Below are 19123 nucleotides of genomic sequence, written 5' to 3' on the forward strand. Positions count from 1 at the left end.
CTTACAACTTCCTCATGAGAGGTAGAGGAGGGACAGGTACTGATCTTTTCTCAGTGATGACCAGTGACAGGGCTCAAGGAAATGGCATGAAGCTGCATTAGGAGGGATTTTTATTGGATATCAGAAGATGGCTTTTCACTCAGGGGGTGGTTGAACACTGGAACAAGCTTCCTCAGGAAAGTGTTAGAGCAGCAAGCCTGACAGAGGTCAAGGCTTGGACAAGGCTCTCAGCACATGGTGATTCTTAATGATTCCTGTGCAGGAGTTGGACTCGGTGATCCTGATGGGTCTCTTCTAACTCAGAATTCTATGATTCCATGGTCTCAGCTGCAGCTGATTTCATTGCCCACAGTTGTCTGTGTCAGAGTGACCCACAGCAGCATGCCACTGATGGTAGTGCTTTTTCACATGCATGTGCTCAGCTAGAAAATCCACCCAGGAGCTTCCTGGGAGCCTGCTGCAATATAACCTGGTCTTCTGGAGCCTAGAAATCCCTGTGAACTCCTCGGATTGCTTCTTCCCACTGACAAAGTATTGTTTTGAGATACATCTGGTGTCAGGCGTAGGCATATGGCACCAGTATGGCAATGCTGGCTCCGGGGGTGGTTTCCTGCAGAAGAGGTCTGGCTGAAGGCAGTAGTCACTGCCTATTGAGAGTTATTATTATTTAGCACCCAGGTCTTTGTGAACTTGTTTGACTGGTGGCTGGGCAGAGTGCCATCCCAGCGTATGGACATGAGCAGAGACAGCCGAGTCTCCAGGGCCTTGCACACATCAGATGTGGCTACTGAGGTCAGGCTTCCCAGTGGGGAGAAGCTAAATGACTGTCTGTCCCAAGCACGTGTACCTGTGGTTGATGGGATATGCCACCATTAATCCAAATCTGGGCTGTATTAAGCTTCTAAAATAAAAACCAGCTTTTCCAGCCACTTGAAGAGGGCTGGGGGCCTGTTTGGATCAGTGCATTAGTGGGGAAGGAGGGAGGGAAGGAGCAGGGAGGCAGAGGCAGCTCCACAGTGCTCCTCCCCACGGGCTGAGGTGACCTGGCCCCCCACCAAGGCAGGGGGCAAAGGGTGCTGCCTTCCTCCCCCCAGCTGCAGACCTCTCTAAGGACTGGACACCACTTCTGTTTGTGAGGCTCAGCCCTCTCTTTGCTGTAACAAGAGCAAGGACATCTTATGCTTTGTTTCTTAATTACGTTTTCAGCGCGGTTCTTGCAGCAGCTGAGAGCAGGAGCTTTAGCATTGAGAAACAGAACTGCTTGTTTGCCAGGCAAAATCCTCAGGTTTAGCAGCCTGAGCTCTCTCTTTTGCTTGGCAGTCCTCCCACGTGGAACTAACTCAGGTTTGCTCCTCTGGCCCTTGGGGATCTGCTCTCCTCTGCAGAGAGGCAGAGCATGCACAGGGGATGAGGCAGCAGCACCAGTGTTGTGACCCACTAAGGGTAAAACACCTGGGTGGAAGATCACAAAGGCAGAAGCGCCAGAAAACTTTAGGAAAGCCACTGAGAAAGCTAAGGAGAGGCAGAAAAAGCAAAATCCAGTAGGCCGTATTTGCATAGAGGGAGAAAACACCTGAGCATTAAGCTGGAGTAAATACTGAAATGATTCACTGCACAGTGCAATTCAGAGAAATCCAGATAACCAGACACTAAGATTTTGCCTGTCTCTTGTGGGTCCCAGCAGTTGCTCAGACAGATGCTTTGTGGCACCCATAAAAAGACAATGCTGGGAATCTCCTAGCCTTAAATGGTGCTTTTCTACTGTGAACAGTAAACTCTCTGTGGAATTGCCTTCTGACATGATTCCTCCTACATTTGTTTATGCACTGTTGCCATGTACTGTGAAACTAGCTGCTTCTGTCCTCTGCAACAAGCAGAGGCACCTACAAGCGCCTACAGTATAAAATATCCCTAACTGAAAAACTTTCAGTTTTCAGTTTTCGGGAAGCTTTACCATTGCTATTGGAAAGTGCCATGAGATTTCCCTAGAAGGGTGTGGTAGAAGTGCACCCAAGGATATGCTGTTATTTTAAAAACCTGACCATGTGCTGGTTCCTCCCCCTTTGAAGTCAGTGGCAAAGCTGTTTCAGAGGAGCAAGACTACTTGAACAGGCAAACAAGAGGCAGCCTGGGGGCAGAAGAGGCTTACAGGGAATGGTTTCTGCTGCTGTCCTTGAGCACAGAGCTGTTCAGACAGACTGGAGACCTGTCAGCCACTCTTTCCCATTAAGACTAAGAAATGAATGCTTTTCAAGTTGTTAAATGAATGGGCTTGATCCTACAGCCCTTACTCATCTGAGTACTGCCATTAATTTTAAGAAAATAATCACTGTATTAAGTGCTATGGAATGGAGTCCTTAAATTGTTAAATCCTAATATTTGACAGAATTTTTTTATTGGATAGAAAAATAATGCTGACATAATTAAAAGGATGTGAACGTTTCACCTTTTGAAGACTGCAAACTGCTTTGGAGCAAGATGTGAAAGTACAAGAAGTGCAGAGAGCTCAAGCTTGTGTCATGTCTGTAGGTTATTTTTGAACTTTATGAAAAACACACTTTAGCAGTTTATATCCTGACCATTCAACTGTATTCTGGCATTCTAAATGCAAAAACATGCTAACCATGAAAGAAGAACTTTTAAAAATACACTGTCCACTTGGCTTCTTTGCCCTGCTTTAGAGTCTCCCAAGTTTGTTTGGGACAAACTTGGGAACTTTGTTGTGGAATAGCTGTTTGAATTGGGGTTTCTTAAAATACATGTGGAGCCTTGTAGCTGCTGTAGGGTGTACACAGTGGTGGAGCTGTACTATTTTAAAATCATCTGGCTATTTCACTTCATGTAAGAATATCTGTCAGCTTAGTTATAAGGAATGAGAGGGGTTGATTAAAACAAGCCATTAAACAAAGAGATAAAATGTAGAACATGTGCTGTAGGGTCGTTTTAATTATAATGTGTGGGGGGAATCTGTGGAAACTGGATGGCAGCTGCAGTGTAACTGGGTTTTAAACCCCTCTTAATAGTACCTACATCCTGTTCCTTAGGGGTGGAGTTTCTTTTCTGTAAATCTGGGTCCTTTGGAAATGGTGTTTGGAAGCTACTTCTCATTGCTATGACTGACCATAATGGAATTGCTGTGCTAACACACTTATATATGGACTAAAACAGGCATTTATGTACACTAATCATCTAGTCATTAGGTGCTAGACTAAATAACATCAGAAAAATGTATGCAGAAGTGTTAGTCAAGAGGGGAAAGTATAAAGATGTCAAGTGAACAGCCAGGAGGATCCAGAGAGAGTGGAGAAGACTAAAAGTAATGGCAGATTTTTTTCATTGTCTTGATTATCTTATTAGGTAAAAAACCCCCAGTAATAAATATACTGCTGTATGCTGTGTGTCTATTAAATTCACTTAGCATATAATCTGGCTTTAAACAATTTATATCAGGCAGACACATGAATTCAATAAAAACTGTTCAAACTTCCCATTTTGCTTTATTCTTATTAACCTAGTTATAGGCATCAAGAGTTAGCATAATTAATTCTAGCCCTATCAGAAGGGAGTTCAAGTCTCTCATGAATTCAAATCAGTCCCTAGCCATTAGAGAAATCATCATGAGGAGCAGTAAGAGCAGGAGGCAATACATCTGCCCATGTCAAGGTTTTGCAGCCCCATCCACTTCCTCCAGACACAGGGCCATTACCTAGATAGCCACTGGGTCTAGTTCAGCTTGGCATCTCCAGTGTTCCTAATTCAAAGTTTACCTAAATGTCTGACATGCTTTTTATGCAAATTAAATACGGTAATTTAGTTTACCCTTTTTTGAGGGTTTTACCCATTGAGTAAAGAGTCTTCCCAGATAGGAATACCAACACTACAAAATATCTAATCATTAAAATATAAAGAAAGATTTGCATAAAACAAAGACATAACATCCAGGAGCAATTATATAAAAATGGGAAATATTTATTTAAGAAGAGCATGGAAGACTTGAAGGAGTTACTGCTTCTTGCTCTTGGCTGTAGCTTGTTGGCACATGAAGGTTGGACTGTTCCCTTAAGGACTTCAGCTGTCGTTTATTATTCTAAAGATGTGGAAAAGTGGTAGGTGGGATAGCTAACAATCTCCATACTGGCTTGTGGGCCACTCTACCAGGTAGTCAGGATACCCGTGGCACCAGTCTGGCTCCTAAGGATCCCCAGCTAAAGAAAATACACAAAGATAACTCAGCTGCCATTAGGATAAGTAAAAACTCAATTCTGCTTAAACAGTGCAAAGTGTGATTCTCTTTGTTTTTAGAAGACCTCGGTAGCAGAGGAATCAGTCATTGATCCAACAATGAGACACAGCTTGTCAGCTGGTGCTCTCAAGACAGCACACCTTGAGGTGAACTTTGGAGGGTCTTTCACAGACTTGCTTCAAGCTGCCTGAGTTAAAAGTTAGAAGAGAAACAGGGGAAGAACTCTCCCTAATGGGATATCATGGGCCAAGATGCCATTCTCTGTTCGTTTGGCATCTGGTTAGTTGAAGTTCTCACTTCTGGAAATGAAACTAAGCACTTTACCATGACTGTCATGGAGATGTTATCTCAGGTCTTTAGCATCATGCTCAGACTCATCCTATATTTTCCCTAGGACCAATGGAACAACACATTTTAGGGTCAAAGTTAGTTCTTTGCATGTGTCCTGTTGGCTTTAGTAGAATTACTGGTGTGCAAGGAGTATGAATAAAGTTTATACAGTGACTTCTAAAATAGAAAATGCTAATTACAGTATGCTTCCCTAGGGAGAGAATTGAAGATGGCTGACCATGTAACCCCTCTCTTCTCTACCTCTTTTCCTCCAGTCCTCCGTGATGTCAGTCTGTTTTGCTCGCTTTCACCCAAACCTGGTCGTTGGTGGAACATACTCTGGCCAAATTGTCTTGTGGGATAATCGCAGTCACAGACGCACTCCAGTTCAGAGAACTCCCTTATCTGCTGCTGCTCACACGGTAAGGATAAAAATCACCTCCTCTTTTCCTGAGAGGAGATGGTCACCAGGGAAAGGCAGCTGCCTAGTTGTGTCTACAATGCTAGTTGCCACACGGATGAAAACAGAAGTGTGGCCCTTGAAGGGAAGAAAGTAGATATGAGACATGAACAACCACCTCTTGTAAGTGCTTAATCATCACACATTGTACAAGTCAGGACATTATTCTCCATTCCAAGGAAGAAGGCAGGATGAGTACAACACCTGAGTGAGGCACCTATGTGCCAGCACAGTGGCACTGTAATTCTTGTCCCCAGTGTCTGTAAAGAGAGCCAGACCACTGTGGAGACTGTATATTTCTCAGTCTGACGTGGCAGGCAATTCAGCTCATTATTGTTGTCTTTGTGTACACAAATTTCTCCCCTGAGCCAGATTAGGCACCTATGAGGTGGATTCCTATAAGTAGGCACTGGTGCCCTTGGGAAAAGTGGGGCAATTTGCTTCTGTTTTCTAATACAGTAAGATTCAAATCCCTGCCATAGTCTTCTGCTCCAAGGCCACAGGGCAGAGTTTGCACACTGAGGGACAGTTTGTTTCAATGGAATGATGCAGGAGAGCATTTTGCTGACACACACGGGTTCTTGCAGATAATTAATGATGGTGGCAGTGGGCTCTAGTGATGTGTGGAAGATAAATGGGCAGAGCAGTAACACAAAATGCCTGAGAAAGAAGAGACTTCATCTGTGATACAAGGATGATGTCTGTGATAGGAGAGTCTCCTACATTGCAAAGTACTCATATTGTGCTGGAGGAAGACACAAGCCTGGGTAGCCTGCTGAAGTGTCCTCACTCTGCTGCACTGACATCCCGTCCATCCTGCACAAATGCCTTGTGCATTCTTGAGCTCTCCTCCTCCAGAGTCTGGCCTCAGGCAAACTCTTCAGGAGAGATGGAGTAGCTCATCCTGGGAGTGGGCTTAGGGCAACTCCTGAGTGGAAAGTGAAAGGGAGGAGAAAAATGCAAAAGCATGATATAACAGTGCAGAAAAACACAGATTTTCTGTAACATAAGGAACTTAATAATCTTATTCTAGCAGAATGAATGATCAGACAAAGTGATAGTACTTTTGCAGCTCCAGCTTTTACCATTCTGTGATTCTAATGTTTGGAATTTGCAGATCAAGGTTCAGCTTTCAGTTGACTGTGACAAAATAATCCCTGGAGTTAAAAGATAACTCCATAAGCCATGCCATGTGAATTACTGCTAAAGATTCAATATGAGGCCAGTATTATGATTGAAAGTCTCATATTAAAAATTACAGGTGTGCACAGACATGCTTAGTGGGCCAGGCAATACAAATATTGTTCCATAAATTTCCACTATCATGAATGTTGATGTAATTATCTAATGATCTGTGCCATGGGTTGCAACTGCAACATTGCTTTTCATTTCCCTAACGTTATTGCTCGTTTTGTTGCCAGTAATGTTGTTCAATCTGCATGAAAAGAAACAGTCTCTCCTGGAAGTGCAATTTAGAGATGTAGCAGACCAGAAAACTAGTGGCAAGAAGCTGACTGTCACTGAAAATTGAACAACTGGGACTCAAAATCTAGTGGAAAAGCAAAGATTAATGGGAAGTAATTTGTTTACACTCAAAAATCATTTTAGGCAAAATTGTACCTCCTGGAATTATATATTAAAGCAGTTTTATTATTGCAATAGAACAATATGGAATGTTTTGCTTTTGAAAAATATAAATAAATTACTTTCAGTTGTGGATGGGCACTTTATGTGCTGTCATGGATTGATATAAATAAGTGTTTACACAGTCTAACATGAGGAAGCATGATGTTTGAAGGAGTGCTCAGATTTTGCAGTAAGAGTTGCTTACTTTATGTTAGTACCTAGGAATTACTTACATAAACTTTAAATGGTTAGGCTGCAAAAACTTGGTTGCAAAAGGCTGGCTTGAATCCTTGCTGCCAAGAAAAAAAATAATTAAATTAAGACAATGCTACGTTAGTGATGTTACTTTTTGTACTGCTAGATGTGTGAGCTGAATAAGTCTTTTTTTAATTTGAACTCATGCTGTATGGGAAAAAAGGATTTTTCTCTTTTCCTTCCCTTGCTTTGTTTATTTGAAACAGATAGATTGTGTTGTTTTCCCTGACTTAAACCTTCCTGAAATTTAGTATCACTGATTACTGCCTGGATTCACCAGGAAAGAGAATTCTACCCACAGCTTACTCACTAATTTCCTTTCACACCCACCACACATCTGCACTTGGGACAACAGGAAATTTTAATTAAGACAAAACCTTTTTGCATGATGATTTCATTTCCAAGATAAATAAAAGCAAGCTGGCAGCAACCCTTTGAAAGGAAGGAGCCTGTTTAGACTTTCTGTTACATACAGTTGGTTGTCTTTTTCATCCGCTTTCCTTACATCTTTTCATTTCTGCCGTGAGTTTTATTGTGCATGAAATTGATGGCTGGTAGCCCTGATTAAAGCCAGGCCTGACACACTGAGGTGCTGCTGCAAAGACATGGCTCACTCTTTCCCCCACACTAAATATTCTATATATTCCACTCTTGCTGTAGCTTCCTCTCACCCACTCTGTCTGTTTGGACTACTGGAAGTCAAAAGACCATGAAAAAAATAGGTCTATGCTTGTTTCACAATCAGTATGCAGTAATCATGTTTAGCATTGGGGTCATTAGCTTACACTAAGCAGCAAGCAAGCTCATATCCATGATATGAGAAAAATAGTGTGAGACACGTGGGAGGGACCAGCTGGGGTCCATTTGATGATCTGGGAGAAACCAGGTGCCTGACGATCTTGAGAGAAAGAAAAGAACTGGCATCAAATGGCCCTTGTGGCTTACTGGTGTGTACAGGTTGCCTCCAAGCACAAGGTACTGTTTCAGCAGCAGCTGCTTAGTCCATCTCAGTGTGGGCACAGACACTGTTTGTACAGGTGCTGCACCTTTGGCTCTTGGAGAGGGGACATTTACTGAGCCCACTCAGGCATCAAGCCTGAGAGTGAGCCAGAGCTCTGAGGATTTCTGCCATTCCCCACTGACTGGGTAGGTGACTTGCAGCTGGATCTTGACGTAAGTGGCAGATTTGCCATTCCTTTCAGCAGGAACAAATACTACATTCCTAACACTACATAGAGCTGGCTTAGAAGCTCCCTAGGGATGTCTTATAAGTTGGTCCTAATTTTCTTTAATTAAGCAAAGTATTAGAGAAAAATGTTTTTGGGTTTTTTTTTTTTTTTCTGGAGATGCAGGTCTTCTATTTATTGGCAAATGCAACAGAGAAATTAAACTTTTCTTGGCTTGACTTTTGTATATGTCTCACCCTTAATTTAGCAGAATCACTAGTACTGGTCAAAGGAAATTAAATCTTTTTGTTCAGTATGACTGATTTTTCACTCTGGAGATTGCTGAACTTGACCCATCCCTCATATGTCACCATCAGATATCAGATGACACTTTAGGCTCAAAATGTTACCAAGTTCCATGGAAAAGGAATAGGCCAAGTTTATTATGCATACTAACTGGAATTCAGCCTCCATGGAATGACTGCACTATGGTGAACCAGGTGTAACACCCTAAATTTAGTCACTCCCCACTTATAATGACAGATTTTAAAAGGTGTATTGGCCAACGCTAAAGAACGTTGATGGGCTTGTTCATGTTCTTCAACTGGAGTACATTTGCAAATATTTAGCATACAAGCCAAATTCTGAAAGAGTTCAAGTTTTATGCAGCTGTTTTCTTGAATAAAGTTTTCATTTTGATTCTATTTCGACAGCTTTCCTCTTTCTGCTGGTTATTTTCAGTGTCAAAAGCCATCAGTAGAATGATACATGTCCCTGTGGGTGAAATCTCATCCACATAATTTGGTATTTTCACAGCATTAGTCAGCTGGGCTGTTTTATTATGAGGAAAATGAAACTTTGAAAACATTTCCACATCCATAACGTACTTCTTAAAATTTAAATGAAAAAGAAACACAAAAACCCAACCAAAACAATTCCTATCTGGCAAAAGCTGAGTCTTGTATTTTCCAGGCATTGTGTGACTACTTAATTATTCTTTAAATAACATATGAGACGTTAGAAATTTGTTTGTGAAAATGTGAGAATGGCGCTCTGACTTCCAGTGTTCTGTGTTTTCAGCATCCTGTGTACTGTGTGAATGTGGTTGGAACACAGAATGCACACAATCTTATTACTGTCTCTACGGATGGCAAAATGTGCTCCTGGAGCCTGGACATGCTCTCAACTCCACAGGTGGGTTTGTTTTCACCTACACAGGGGAGGAAAATGTCTTTGGTAGAGCAGGATGCCTGGGTAGTGGAACATAGCTCCTAAAAGCAAAATCTCACATCCTATACAAACTAAAACCAATGGATGCACTTGAAAGAGTACAGCTTGCTTCCAGTAGTCTCTGCTAAGAGCCAAACCCCATTTCCTTTACCACAAATCATGTAATTATTGTAATACGTTAATACGTAGGTCAGTTTCAAGTGAAAATGAAATAGTCCATTCTAAAGCACGGTAATTACAGAAGTCGCCTGTGGTATAAATTGCACTTATTCTACAGCATTGTTTAACAAATATGGACTAGATTGCACTGCTGCTGAACACACCCTAGGCACTGCAGGTTTCCAAGGCACACAGTCAGAAACTCAGAAACTTACTTTGCTGGCAGCCTTCAGTAACCAAAGGAACAAACAATTCAAATCAAAAGTTTTAGAACTAATTCTCCCCCTCTGGAATGTTTGTTACTATTGTCTGTTCCCCCCCTCCTCTCCTTTGTATCAGAAATAAAAGGAAACACAGGAAAATTGCCCAAACCACTAGTGATTATAATAATGGAAACTAAACAAAGAATCCAATGCTGAAAAAGGTGTACAGAAAGCATCTTTTAAGTGTTATCTTCTGAAGAAGTACATTTTCTATTCTAACACATCACTCATTTTTACACACAATTTCATAGAAAAAAAATTAATATCATTTTTACTAAACATCATGGGATCTGATCTTGTTTCAAAATGCTGCATAGAAACTCCTGATAATGATTCCATTAATCATGCACTAATGTGCAATTACTATTGAATTATTTGCTTTTCAGTGTTGACACAAGAGGTGGGACCCTTTTATCCTAACCTCAGCCCTCTAGAAGTTGATGTGTCAAGTCTAAGTTAGAAATTCAAGTTTTCTGTACAGTTGAGGTAGAGAGAGGCTGGTACTTCTGGAGGAGGACTCCCCCCATCCAAATGTGAAAAGCCATTTCAGATACCCACCCTGGGACAAAGAACTGTCCTATCTTAGAGTGGAAGAGGATTCTGGAAGTCATCACATCTACTCCTCTACTCAAAGTGAGGCCAACTTCAAAGTTCAACCACGTTGCTCATGTAAGGCAACAGTGTGGGGCTGGTAGTTGTGCCCTGGGACAGAAACCATGACTCTTCTGCAGTAGAAATGGAGGCATCTAAAATGGCCCAGGCATCCATGTTCAGGCACCATAATTCCTTCCACAGTTGCTCACCTAAACATTAATAAGATAAATCCTACCCCTGCATATTCACTTACCAGAATACTAAAGTATGAAGCACAGATCTATGAACATCTGAGTTCCAGTACCTCATCACTCAAATGGAATTTCCCTGCTCCAAAACTGGCTCTCAACAAGGATGGGAACACACCCCACATTACTCTGAAGTTTGGCACATGGCTCGTGGTGATCTAGAAAAGAAAGGCACAGGACTTGAAGTCAAGCTGCATGCCATAGCTTTAAACTGGGAGGAGTAAAGTGTTGCTGATGTGTGTCAGTCTGAAACTTTCCAAAGACACAGCTCCAGAGCACTTGTGTACAGTCATGGTGTGGGCACTGGGAGCAGAGAGTCCACCACAGTCTATGGCCATGCAGAGACACCAAATTATGATCTCACCCCAGAAGACTTTAACAAAAATATATGGTCTCTCTCCCATATTAATAGAATTTCTTCTCCCTCTCTCACTCACATATTTACAGAAATATGAGGTGGTCTCCCAATGCAATTTCCATGCCTTGTTTTGCCTTTATAATAAAACCAAATTTATTTCAAAGAAAAATATAAACAAAGCAGAAGTATTTCTTTCAAATTGTGGATTTGCATTGCTCTCCTCTCACAGGGATACCCACTTTCTTTACAGCAAAAAAGCCCTTTTGAGAAAAACCCTACAGGCTTTGGTCCTAGAAGAACAGCAGCATAGCCTTTTTAAATATAGAGAACATAACCACTTAAATAGCTAAAAATGAAAATGATGAAATCATTTAGGCCTCTTGTGGATCCTTGGGTTACACCATTTAGGCTTAGTAAAAACTAAAAAGTTGTGCAAAATCTGCTCAAAGCATACACATCTTGCAACAGCCACAAACTTGCATGGTGATTGTATTTGCAATTGCAAAAATGGGCATGCTGATTTACTTTAAAATATGGCTACCAAATGAAAACAGAAAACATTCCTGCTGGTTTGTAGCTTGATGATGGAGTCTAGAGGGAGTGTTTATGGTTACCTCAGAAAATCCCTAAAAAGCAATGCTTAGAGTGGTGGTAGTAACAGGACCCCCACTTTTAAATTTTGTTCTGCAAAGGGACAAATGACACAGTAGTGCAATAAATGCCTCACATGCACACACTATTACACGTGCTTCCTGACAACTGATTTCCAGAATGTAAATAGAAGGTATTGCATGATTTATTAAAGCCTGAGGCTGGCAAATGTAACCATTAAGGTATTATCTTTAGTTTCTGCACCATTAGATTTTAAATTCTCACCTGTCATCTCTGGCTGATTTAAGATGATGCAGAAAAGACCAGTGCCTTTCTGCCAGTCTCATATGTGTGACAGACAGCACTAGTGACGGCAGGAGCATCCTGGTTGGTGACATAACATCTTCTTACAACATCTTATGTAGAAACGAAAGTCCTGTGACTGAATCAAATGATTCCTCCCTCTCCTGCTATCCCATGTAATATTTAGAAATTTATAAAGAACCCCAACCCAGACTAACAAAAGGAGGATCCTGACATAATAACAAAAGTTTGCTTTGGTAGGAGAGCATGGAGCTGGTATACAATAAATCCAAACCAGTGGCGGTCACAGGAATGGCTTTCCCAACTGGAGATGTCAATAACTTTGTCGTGGGCAGTGAAGAGGGAACAGTCTACACAGCCTGTCGTCATGGAAGGTGAAGTTCAGCATTTTGTATTGTAAAACTTTGTGTACCTGTGTCAATGAGAGATAGCCAAGTGTGTGTGGAGAGTGTTCAGTGTTTTTTTTTCTCTTGGATCAACAATGTTTGTATTGTTCCTGTGACCAGCACAGGAGCTGCCCGACTTTGAGCATCTGTGCTACAGCCTGTTATACTGGGGCAGTTACCCCAGGCTCCCTGTGTAGTTGGTGGGGAGCAATGATTACTCTTAGGTTGACTTCCTTTACCTTTTTCACTCATGTGCCTGAAGAGAAGATGGCTGGGCCCTCAGAAATGCTTCTTTCACACCCATGAGATGAGATGAGATGAGATGAGATGAGATGAGATGAGATGAAGATTTAAACAGCTGTGCACAGGTTTATACACCTAGCTGAGATGCAGGTGTCTGTGTCTGCACAGGTCAAATGAGGCACTTCTGTTGCAGAGTAATCAGGCCCCAACCAATATCAGATGTTAATCTGCTTTATTTTTTTACCATTCTCAGCTCCATCTACAGTCTCCACAGGGAAAAGCCTCCATGAGCCTGGTTCCTTTAATAACATGGATACAGCCACAAGTGTCCCAGATGGGTTCTAGAGAATGCTGTGCTCTCTCATACATGCATGATATAACCCAGGCTGTAGTCTGATACTGCAAGTTCCTTGTTTTGCACCCTGCTAGTGCACTCTGTTAGCTTCCAGTAGTAGTTTTATCTCTGGGAAACTTGAAAGGCTTTTGTAAAGAACAAACTTTTTCCACTGACAGACTTGGTGCTCATCCCCACCAGTAGTATTCAATGTTCTCTGAATTCATATTTTATCACATTCTGAGTTTATGTTGACCAAAATGTCATTGATATAGTGGTTTAAGATTGTAAGGCTTCTATTATACATCCCCAGTGTCTTATAAACATTGTTTTATATATGTTTATATATGAGATTATATATGTATATATATAAGAGGTGAGGGGACACAGCATCACTGGATGAGGGACCAGTTTCCTCTGGCACAGCTCCATATCTCCTTTCAGTACACTGGACTCACACTGGCACAGGGTGACAGGCTCATCAGAGCTCTGGCTATTTTTAATGTATATTCTTCCACTAGCAATTTTTCTATAATCTAGCTAAAAGGGTAATTTCATAATTCCCTTTTCTGTGTACGCTGTGAGACAGCCCTGACAACTGATCTGGCATCATTTGCTTCCAAGAAGAAGAAAACTGTGCACATTCTCTCTTACACAGCGTTGTACTTTTCCTTCCTAATAGCTGTTCTAGCCTCTGGCTGATGAAATGCACATCTCCCCTTGTTCAAAGTAATGACTGTATGATACCTGATCACAGGATCAGTTCCTTCAATTTTTGTGAAAAAGCATTTGCTTCCTAGTGACTTGATTGACTGCTATGAAAAGTTATCTTAGATATTTAAAAGAAAAAGAATTGCTCATGATAAGTCATTAACATATCTGCATTTTTATTTTAATGGTTATTCCTTTTGATAATGGCTTACTCAGAGGCACAAGCTATAGTATAATTACAATTTAGAGTTATTTTATAATTATACAGAAATGTTACTTCATTCTAGAGGAGTAGACAGTGTATGTGGAAGTGAGTAAGGTAAGTCTTCTGAAGTAAGAGAAATTCTCCCTGTGCTCAATTCTGAGCATTAAATTTGCCCACTGGAGTAAACCTCTGTAGGCAAAGGCCTCAGCAGAAGGAGAGAGATTTGCAGGTAAAATAGAATTTTAAAAGGAAACAGGAACCTAACAGTAAAGAAAAGTAATATTAAATCACTAGATGGTAAATCACTCCCTGCATGTAAATCTTTCTTCTTCCTGCAGTAAAGCTGGCATTGGTGAAATTTTTGAAGGCCACCAAGGACCTGTCACAGGAATCAATTGTCACATGGCAGTGGGTCCAATAGACTTTTCCCATCTCTTTGTCACATCATCATTTGACTGGACAGTAAAATTGTGGACCACAAAGGTAAGAAATCCAAGTTGGGCTGGGACAAGTAATGCTACTTGTGAAAATGCTGTTGTCAGAAATATTTTAATACTGTCTATCAAGTCCTAAGAATCAATTAATTGAAAGGCTGTGGTTACAATGAGCATAGTGATAGAATTGCATGCAAAATAAATAGCTAATGTAACCCTCATTCATATTTGCCTTGGAGCATGCCTTGCCCTTTAGGAGGCCTTCATTTCAGTATTAACCCTAGTGCTGAGCAGTTTCACAAGGCGAGGAGATGAGGATGTCTTGTACTCCCAGCCATCAAACAATCCATTCAGCACTCCCTGTGCAGTCTAAATTGCAAGGCTAATACTATGCACCGTGGTGGTGCAGGAGCAGGAACACTTTCCTCTGATGAAGCAACAGGGGAAGTGCATGGACAACTTAGTGCAATCAGTATAACTTGTGAAATTCACTGCTGGAGGAGGCTGTGATAGCCAAAAGGTATAAAATGTCCCAATGACATTAGACACTGGAAGTAGGGAGGAAGACATGCTGTAACTTATGTCCACTAGGGATCTGCTGCTGACTACTCTATGGTTATCTGCCTGTGACCTCTTTCAGAGAGAGCAGCAGAACTGCAGAAATGTTACAGTCCTGTGAAACTTTGAAATCCCAATACTCCCTGGGACAGACTAAACAGACCAACCTGGTTTGTTGTACAGGCAAAGTAAAACAGGACAATGAAATGTAAAATCCTTATTATATTAGTCATCTAAATTTATATTTTTGTACACCAGAGTAGAGAACTGCCTTCCAAATGTCAGTTTCTTGCCTTAACCAAGTTGGTTTTATGCCTGCATTTGGGTCACATCCTGAGCTGCACCTGGCAGAGTTCCAGTAATGGAAGCTGACCCCAGTCAGGAAGCATCTCAGCATGTGTTCCTCCAAGACATCAGGGCTTGGAGATGCTAGAACAGATGCATAGCAAATGCAAATATGAAAGAAATCAGAAGGGCTCATGTGACAGCCTTGTGCTGGAAAAAGAAGCAGTTACCTAGATGATAACTTGAATCAGCTTCTATAGTAGCTCCCCAGTGCTTTTGTTAATGGCCTGATCCAATGTGTGTGCTAATTAACAGGTATCTTTTCCTAATCAGCAATGACCACAGCTGATGGTTTTGTCTTGAGCTTTACACTTCAGGAAACTGGTAATGAGAAAGGTCCGTGATTTACCTCATTCACATGTAACATCACTAGCCTTAACCAATGCAAAAGTAGTCCAGAGGAGTGGACGTGGGCAGTCTGGAGTGGGTCTGGGATGGTTCCTAGGTGGTAAATGTCAGAAAAGGCTGCAGGATAGCCAAGGGATGGACAGCTTAGATGTTGGCTCACTGGGGCTAGATAGGCCATTTGGTGTGTGAGAAAAGGAAGTTCTGGGCAGTGGTGGTGGGGGCAAGGGAATACTGGAGTGTTGAAGCTGATGCTGAGTAAGGAGAGAAGAATTTGTGGGGAGTGCAGGGAAGATGAAAGGCAAGTATTGAATTCCAATCACATATGTACAGAAAAGTCTTGGATTGGTATTTAACTGTCAGCTTGAAGCTGAATATGGCAATAAGGGTCTCATTCATCTGCAGCTTAAATGAAATTGCATTAAGGGATAATAAAGCCTGATTTTTATTTTAAACTCCTGGGATTTTAGAAGTTAGTAGTAACATGAACACAGCACATTTTAGGCACAAAGACACTGCAGATAGTAATACAAGTTATCCTTGTGGAATATTTCAGTGCCAGAATGATTGGGTCTGATTTTGTCCAAGACAATCAGTTTTCAAAGAACCAAACCATTTTAATTTCTGATATCTATCAAGTTGTGGCCCATCTGGCAAGAGGGGCTTCCTGAGAAAGCTGTTTGACCGAGCTGGGCGAGCTGTGATGCACATGTGACACACCACAGCAGAGCTGGAAGCTGCTTTGCTGTTTCAGAGCTCTCACTTTCTTCTGGAGCAGGTTTCAGCAGCAACAGGAGCCCCAGGCTGCTGCCCTGCCAGCCACTGCCCTGTGAAAACATCCTCTGAGATACTAGACAAGTTCTTGAATTGTGATGAATGTTTTCTTTTTCTCCCCATTCAACTGCACCAGAAGTTTATTTCCATATTGTCTGAATAATTTTCTTGGCTGGAGCTACTACATATTTAAGGCTCTCTTTGTTCACTTCTCACAGTCAAGGCTCAGTCAATCAGTGGGCTTTGAAAAAAAAATAGTGGATTGATATGAAGTATTAAGTGCTTCTGCCAGCTAATAAGATTTTAGTTGGAATTGGTTTATTCTTTTATTTTCTTATTTGTAAATTTAATCTCCCTATCAGCATCCAAAGCCATATTGCTTTCCTGCTTCTACCAGCGTTGTCTACTTAATCCTGTGAACATTATCCTCTTTGGTCATGAAATTCAATTCCTTTCTGTTTCACAGGTTCAGAGTCAATGTCCAATTGTAAAGTGAACCATAAAAGCTTTGTGTTTATATTGTCTATTGGTGTTGTGTAGCATCCTGGGGTGCTTACAAGAAAGGCACTTTCATAGCAGGCATTTGACTGATGGATTGAAAGCACCATCTCCCTTAAAAACTCTCGCTTTACATTTTATAATGTTTTTGTGGTTAACACATTTTCTAGCTAAAGGCAGTTCAACGAGGTGACTGAGAATAAGATTTTCACTAGCGGATGAATGAGTGTTTTGTAGATAACGCTAATACAAGGTTCATATTATCATCCATCAAATTAGCCAAAAATTAGATCCCTCTGTGAATAGCAAGCAACCAGAAGCAACAGGAAAAGAAACAGAATTTGCAAAGATAGTTACTTGATAACCGCAGCATTACCTGGTTCCTGATGAAGTTAATAGGGCTTTCAACTTGAATTCGTGCTACACCATGTGAGCAAGTCTTGGATGCAGAGCTGTCAAAGGGAAGTCCTGATGTGAAGTGTCTGTGGAGCTCTGCCCTTAATTAGGTAGTGTCGGTACGATGCTTTGAAGAGGTAAAGTGCTAAGTGGAAATGCTAAGTGTTGTTAATTAATTAAACACTAATTCTCATGAATGAATAGCATGAGGTTAAATAATGAAATGTAAGTATTGTTATTATTACAGCAATTGCTCTTTGGAGAGCAAATTTTTTGATATTGTGTCAAGAGATGGAAGCTGTCTTGGAATTGTTAAAACATAGCAAAACATAAGCTGGTTTCAGCTAAAGCCTAGAAGATGGCTTGTTTGCTGCTAAGGGAGTTAATAAGGATCTGGACAGAGAGCTGTATTTTGTTAGATTTTTCATCCTTCACACGCTTTCTTTAGCTCTTATCCTTCCACTGAGGGGAGGTGCTAATGACTGATTTTCTCCTCTTACAACTATGCCTAAATCATGCTCAGATGGGCAGAGATTGGAATAACTGAAACAACATTGTTATATACCCATCCATGCTTGTCTCCCTCTGCCTAATGTTTAAGTAATGGTGGTGATGCCATAATCAGAAGGAGGCTCAGAGGTGAGGAGACTGGTAGTAGGGCCACCACATAACAATTAGCAGGGTCTAATAGAGCCAGAGGTCATGTGTGCCCTCAGTGACACACTGCCCATTGTGTGTTTGTGCTCAGTTTTGCTTTACTAGCATGTGCATCAGTGGTAGTGGCTTCCTGGTCCCCCTCCTTTGTCTTTTTTTTCTTATGCCCTTCACATGCTGCTCTTGCCTTTTGGTGTGCTGTGCTGTTCCAGTCTGCAGACTGTTGAGCTTTTTTGAGAAACCACATTTTAAACAGCAAACATTCCCGTTTCTATGCTATGTGCCTTCACATACTTCTCTGTGTCTTGAATATCTTATGCCAGTGTGCTTGTTGACAACCTGGGTATGACCAGTCCTCCTGTCTCTTGGAGTAAATTATTTTACCTGTTATACCTTCCTATCAGCATGTAAGCATGTATCAGCATGTTCAGACTTCACTGGTTTTCGTTTGGCCTAGAGTTGGACACCATCTCCTTCAAGGTCCAGCTGAAGCCTAAATAAAAATGCAAAGAAGCATGTGGTGGTGGTGGTGGTGTTACTATAGGCAGGAACCTCTGCTCTTCCCCAGAAGCCTTGCTGTTAGGATTTGATCAGATCCACTTAATACACCAAATTTACTGTAATGGAAAAGGGTGTTGCAGAATGAACCAGAGCACTACTTTATGGTCACCTTTTGGGCAATATCTTCTCATATTATCATGTAAGGCATTTTAAATGACTCGTACTTCATATGAAGTTGGATCCTCCTGGATCTTTTATCATGTAGTTTTCACACTTTGGTTTCTTATGTTGCCACTGGAAAGAAGTAACTGTACTGCATACATTAGACATCTCTTGGAGGGATTCCTGCCCACCACTGACTATGAAGGAGCCTAAGTCTGGCAGATGATCAGTTGCTGTAGCTTCTGGTGGCTTTCTTGCATCTGGACAGCCCCAGGCCATATCTAAACTGGCAGACGTGTCAGCACTTTTGAGCTCCCAAGTCTGTCTTCTTCTTCTGGCTTCTCCCAAACCACTACCAGGAAGGAATCAGGCTCTTTATCCCACACCACACACACATATACATATGCACCTTGATTTGCAGCCAGAATCCTATGGAATCCTTTGCTACTCCTCCCTCTGACTGATTTTGGTGGGGCTCAAATGTCTCTCTCAGGGGAAAATTTCACTCCTCTTATTTTGGATACCTGACTAGAATGGTCTCCCTCACTGCTGCACTACCATATACAAAGCTCCTTCTTTTCTCTTTGATATAATCAATTAAAATTATTAATTTGATTAATCATGTCCAATGTTAATTTTATGTGATTATAGGGAATGACAAAGGGTGATAAAATAGCATGCTGGGATTTCATGGAAATGGTCTCTCTGTGGTGTGAGTTCAGAATTTTGA

General features: G+C 41.4%; 1 protein-coding gene across 7 annotated transcripts in view; it reads left to right on the forward strand.

Annotated features, from left to right (window-relative positions):
- The window catches only part of DYNC1I1 (dynein cytoplasmic 1 intermediate chain 1), a 183459-nt gene that overhangs the window by 131276 nt on the left and 33060 nt on the right, over positions 1-19123 (forward strand). For all 7 annotated transcript variants that reach the window (XM_088161933.1, XM_088161939.1, XM_014878487.2 and 4 more), the window contains exons 11-14: positions 4849-4995; positions 9161-9274; positions 12088-12221; positions 14065-14209. In XM_088161933.1, coding sequence (XP_088018059.1) covers positions 4849-4995; positions 9161-9274; positions 12088-12221; positions 14065-14209 — 540 coding nt within the window. The remainder of the gene's footprint in view (positions 1-4848; positions 4996-9160; positions 9275-12087; positions 12222-14064; positions 14210-19123) is intronic.

This window comes from Sturnus vulgaris, chromosome 1 (genome assembly GCF_052056855.1).
Source record: "Sturnus vulgaris isolate bStuVul1 chromosome 1, bStuVul1.hap1, whole genome shotgun sequence".
NCBI classification, from domain to species: Eukaryota; Metazoa; Chordata; class Aves; order Passeriformes; family Sturnidae; genus Sturnus; species Sturnus vulgaris.